Source organism: Schistosoma mansoni, chromosome W (genome assembly GCF_000237925.1).
Source record: "Schistosoma mansoni strain Puerto Rico chromosome W, complete genome".
In the NCBI taxonomy this organism is placed as follows: Eukaryota; Metazoa; Platyhelminthes; class Trematoda; order Strigeidida; family Schistosomatidae; genus Schistosoma; species Schistosoma mansoni.
The window spans coordinates 22,303,656-22,309,669 of NC_031502.1; the positions used below are offsets into that span (position 1 = coordinate 22,303,656).

At 35.5% G+C, this 6,014-nt stretch overlaps 1 protein-coding gene across 1 annotated transcript in view; it reads left to right on the forward strand.

Annotated features, from left to right (window-relative positions):
* Window positions 1-295: 295 nt before the first annotated feature.
* The window catches only part of Smp_061050 (putative dna double-strand break repair rad50 ATPase), a gene marked incomplete at both ends in the record, with an annotated part of 9,078 nt that continues 3,359 nt past the window's right edge, over window positions 296-6,014 (forward strand). Inside the window, 3 exon segments of the mRNA XM_018788996.1 lie at window positions 296-1,195; window positions 1,200-1,361; window positions 3,838-4,101. Of these exon segments, the coding sequence (XP_018654484.1) occupies window positions 296-1,195; window positions 1,200-1,361; window positions 3,838-4,101 (1,326 nt within the window).

Below are 6,014 nucleotides of genomic sequence, written 5' to 3' on the forward strand. Positions count from 1 at the left end.
CTAAAAGGTATGAGCATTAAGTTTGGCAGGGGAGAAAATCGAAAGTGTAAATTTTCAGATAATTGTCCCCGTGTTACAAGATTGTTAACATAAAGAGTGGAACTGAGGAAAAAATGATGAAAATTTCAAGACTTTGCTTTAAGCCATTTTGATAATGAACGCAACATTTTAAATATTCGCGATGAGTTTTTGTTATGCTTTTTGATTTTTTTTTAGTAGTACGACACTTAAAAACATATAAGGTCCAAATTAACAATGACTGCTCAAGCAAATAGAAAATAAAATAAACGAAACAATGCCTGATTACTGTAATGAGGACGATTCAAAACAAACAGAGAGTGTTACTATGCATGGAGTCCATAAAATTCACCCTAATGATGTGGGACTAGATGTAGCCTCACTTAAAATTATTGAGTTATCTAAAAAGATTAGGGAATTGAATGCTGCACTTGTTAGTGAACGAAACAGATGTAATAACTTGTGTCAGGTAGTCAGAAAATTGGAATCTGAATCAGCTAGCTTATCAAATAAAGATGTTATTTGTAGTTTGTGTAAGCAGAACAAAATAACAGCTAACGAAAAAATCGACAATACATCAGAGAGTGCAGGACAAGAGAAAAAAATTAAAAAAATGGAATCTGTTGTTTTAGAATTACGTCAAAAAGTTCAAACTTTAAATCATGATTTACTATTAGCTAAAAAAGTAGTCGAGGCAGAAACCGGCGAAATTATACCAAACATAAACACTTGGCTAACAAATTTAAAATTAAAAACAGAAGGAACATATGGTACTTGGCGTGGTCGACAACAACAAATAACTGCATTGAAAAATCGAATCGCAAAGTTACAATCACAGCTTGCCTTAAAAGCTTCTTCTCGCACAGAAGTTTTAATTAACAAAGACAATATAGAAAATGAAACATTTTCCGGTGCAACTTTCTTTGGTATCAACTATTTTCAAGATGATGATAATAATCTTGATCCTCAATCGTCTAAAGTTAATCATATTATTGAACAAAATGAAAATAAAACATCCACTATTATTCAACTACAAGATGAAAAGAAACGTTTAGAGGAAGATAATGATGTTACTAAGAAAAATCTTCAAAAGACAAAATTACGTATTAACAATTTATTACAAGAACAAAAAAGAATTAAAACAACAAATTTTATTTTTAATAAAAAAAGGAAAACATGATGATGAATTAGTTGAATCATTAGTTCATCATAATGAAAATTTACAAAATGAATTAAATAGAATGAATCAAATAAATAAAGAAAAAGATGATGAAATAGAAAAATTCAATGAACAACAATCAAATTTAAAACAAAGAAAAGATATAGAAATTAAAAGGCTAGAAGTAAGCAAATGTTTTATTATATCTTCTAATGTTAAATGAAGATGTTTTGCCTAGTAACATGTTAGTTTACTCACTGATGACAAAATTTAGATATATTATTCTGGTCAACATTATAAGTGTACTTCTATTTGCTGATGTCATCCATTAGGACAATCAAAGTTATGCAATTATGTTGATCAACCAAGAGGATTCACTAAAAAATCTTGGAACATGGCTTATAGATTTAAAATAGGTTTTTTAAAGAAAAATATAACTTACTTACTTACTTGCTTACTTACTTACGCCTGTTAATCCCAATAGAGCATAGACCGCTGACCAGCATTCTCCAACCCACTCTACCCTGGACCTTCTTTTCTAGTTCTATCCAGTTTTTGTTCATTCTTCTTATGTCTGTCTCTATTTCTCTGCGTAATGTGTTCTTTGGTCTTCCCCTTCTCCTTTGACCTTGAGGATTTCATGTAAGGGCTTGTCTTGTGACGCAATTGGCTGATTTCCTCAAAGTGTGCCCTATCCACTTCCAGCTTTTCTTTCTGATTTATTCCTCCACTGGAATCTGGTTTGTTGCCTCTGTCTGTAGCTCCATCGGGGGCTACTGCCGGTCCCAAGCCCGAGTAAAGGAGGAGGGTTGGGTATGGGGTTAGCTATCCCATCCCGTAGAAAACTAACTCGCTAAAAAAACGCTAACCAGAAAAAATTATTCAAGAAAAACATGAGCTACACGTTATTTAGTCCATGTGGTGAATAACAATCAACCGAACTCTATTAAATATTACTGTTACTAATCAAAACTTAGAACTTAAAAGTGTTAACAACACTAAACAATCTTTACGGATATTTTAAAGGTCATTGACCATTAAAGACAACATTAATAATTTTATATAGTTTAAATCATGAGTCGATTGAAGCTAGATCACCATGGAAAACCTGGAAGCACTGGACGGCTGTTTCGTCCTAGTATGGAACTCCTCAGCAGTGCGCATCCACGATCCCGCCTCGCAGGATTTGAATCCAGGACCTATTGTTCTCGCACGCGAACGCTTTAAGTGTAGACCACTGAGCCTGCAGGCATCTGATGGTGTTAATGTCTAACTTCAACCAATCCACGAAGTTGAGTAACCGTTCACCAATTGTCTTCAGTGAGTTGATATCTCACAAGAGATGTGTTTGAACTCCACTGATCACTGATTCTCACTAGAACTCTAGGAAATATCTCCTGAAGTCAGTCACTAGTGAGCATATGATCATAATCAAAAGGGGTTTTGTGGAGATTTTAGTAATTTTATATAGTTGAAATCATGAGTCAATTAAAGATAGACCACTACGAAAACGGCTGTCCAGGGCTTCCAGATTTTCCATCGTGGTCTAGCATGTCTAAATGTACACAACACAAACTGTTATTGTTTCACGAATTTCGAAACCTTGTCTACACCGATAACATTATTAAACATGAGAAAAGAGTTAATAAAGTACTTTCTGAAATGTTTTGAAGCATGATTATCCAAAAAAGTGATTAACTCACAAAAAGATGTCATTTTAATGGAATTATTTGATAGAAATTCTTAAGAATGATAAACCTTTTAAGATGATCAGTATTTTTATATATTAATTTATTTAAACATATAAGTATTAGTACAAAGGGGCACGAGATATATATGCTCCACACAAATCTAGTTTGATTTGTGTGAGGGCTGTAATACTGTCCTGGTGCTCAAACTGAAACAGGTGGTTTTCTTAGGGGGCCACATCCCGAGACTTTGACTTAAAGGTCTAATCCACAAGGCAGTGGAGCATCGTGAGGAGATGCTGTCCCATGGTATCCGGTGACCAATAATTGGTTCTTACGCCATTTGTTCTCTTAGGATACTGGAAACCATGTACACCGTTGGTTTGGAGTGAGGGTTTTCCAACTCCCCTAGGTGGATCATCCGCGTCCACCAACCCGGTTAAAGCTTCGAACATTCGCTTTTCGTCTTCTCAATTTCGTAAACAATACCGGTGCCACGAGAAGGCAGTGAGTAGGATTTCCTTGGCAGAGGCTATATACTCGTGGTTATACGAGAGCGTTTCGAGGGATAGAGAGCCTACTCTCCTCAATCTCGGCCGTACCGGGGCATTTGGGGGCAGCGGATCAATAGTTTTAAACTTGTATGAGTGATGGATAGTAGTTGTGAATTCTTTAGTCTAGTAAAGTTAGATGCCTATTCGTTTAACAGTCATTTATTATGAAATATTCTGGAAATAAATCACAGGTTTATACAATGTTCAGAAGTAAATCTATTGAACTATACATCCATATCTATATTGTTTTCTTGAGGAAATGACAGTTTATCTCGAATCAATGGAAGAGAATTCGAGTTAACTATTCTCTTTATCTTACAGCATTGGTTTTCATTTGTTAGTTAGATCATTTCAATGTAAATTAACCTGATACATGCTCATTTATTAAGAATACAATATATTTTGGTTTAAAATATAGGAAATAATTATTGAGAAAAACCAGTTAATTGACAACATGAATGAACGTCTTACTACAGTCAATCAAATACATTTGGATAAATCAGAACATGAAGTAATCACTGAAACCAATGATATAATACAATCTAATTTCATTCATTCTTCACAATGTGATCCTGATCATATTAAAAGTTTGACAATTGAACGGGATGGATTAGTAAAATTAATAGAAAATATGGAATCTAGAATTGAAGAACTTGTAAATGAAAAGATGAAATTGGAACTGGTGAGTTTAATAAATATATATAGATATGTAGTTTTGAATAATGAGAAAGATGAGTGTTGTGCTAGTGAATTTGCAAAACGAAACGGCCGTTCAGTACTTCCAAGTTTTCTATGGTGGTCTAGCTTCAATTGACTTATGAATTCAACAATCAAAATGAATTTGTCTAATAGCACTACAATGAAAATGCAACAGTTTATGTTGTACAACGAGAGATGAAATTAAAAACATAGGAAGCAGATGAGATAATATCATCTTGAGATGGTGGAGAAGATTTGTAGCTCAGATGGGTGATTTTGATGGAGTTTTGTTCTCTGAACTGGATGGTTTGGTTGTGGAGCTTTCATCGTCCTTCTGAACGATGATGATGTCATTTGTCATTCATAGTTAGTTGAAAATGATTTTCTTAACGAAACATCAGACATTAGACCAGTAAAGATAAGTAAATACTGGCCGACCCGTCCCTCTAAGTCTGGAACTACATATGCAAGAAAATCCACAAATTTATTAGAGATCGAACCAATTATATACAAGCCTCCGTATGAGTACACTACTTTTTAAACTACTGAGGTGGAAGTGAAGTTAGTTCATGATGTATACCATAATCAAACTGATATACTTCTACGAAATCACTTATTATTATAAAAATCATTGTGCAATCACTAGTGAATAACTTCAGGAGGTAGATCTTAAAGCTCTAGCAAGAAAATTTGATCTTTTTGGTTCGAAAATGTTGAAGGTGAGGCAAATATCATCAAAGTTAATGGATAAAGAGCACTCTATATCGCAAAATAATTAAAGTTGCAATTAAAAACCTTTATACCTCAACTCAATGGTATTAAGGTTAAACACTTGCTGCGAAACCTGACATTCCTAGGTTCGATCCTAGATGGGGTCATAGATACAAACTGAAGAGTCTTTTATCTAGATGAAACAGTTGTACAATGCTTCAGAATTTTTAACTTTATTTATTTATTTAAACACATAAATATTGGTATAAGGAAGCAGCAGATACATATGCGCCACACAAATCTCATTTGATTTGTGTGAGGGCTATGATACTACCCTGGTGCCCAAACTGAAACAGGTGATTTTCATAGGGGACCACACCCATAGCCTTTGACTTAAAGATCTGATCCACAAGGCAGTGGAGCATCGTGAGGAGATGCAGTCCCATGGTAGCCGGTGACCAACAATTGATTCATACTCCATTTGTTCCTTCAGGATACTGGAGCCTATGTGCACCATTGGTTTGGAATGAGGGTTTTCAAACTCTTTTAGGCAAACCCGCCGTGTCCACCAATCTGATTAAAGCACCAGACATTCGCTTTTCATCCTCTCACTTTCGTAAACAGCAGTACTGCCACGAGAAGGCAGTGAGTAGGACTTCCATGACAGAGGCTATATACGTGTGGCCGTGTGAGAGTATTTCGAGAGGAAGAGCGGACTCTCCCTACTCTTCGCCCTACCATTTATCTAACTAAAAGCAATCCCTGCTACAATCTAGAAAATTCGACAATGTCTACACTACTGCTTATACTGTAGTGAACAAGAACACGAGTGGGGACAGTCGAATGTCTTTGAGCGAAAAATTACAGAATGTTTCACTAAAATCTGATAACCATACAATAAACACTTAATTTGGATACTATTAATCAATTGTAAGCAACGATGGATAGTGGCTAGCAGTGGAATCCAGTTTGACGCGCTTTTCATCCTATTTGAAACTCGTCAGCTGGATTTACCTGCATCTCAGAGTTGATGTTCACTCTGGGACTCGGACCCAGTACCTTTCGCTTCAAATGCCATTGCGTTATCCACTCAGCTACTGAGTCCTGATAACCACCAGCTTGTGCAATGGGGAAGCGCGTCCTGGATTCCACTGCTAGCCACTATCGATCTTTGCTTACAATGCT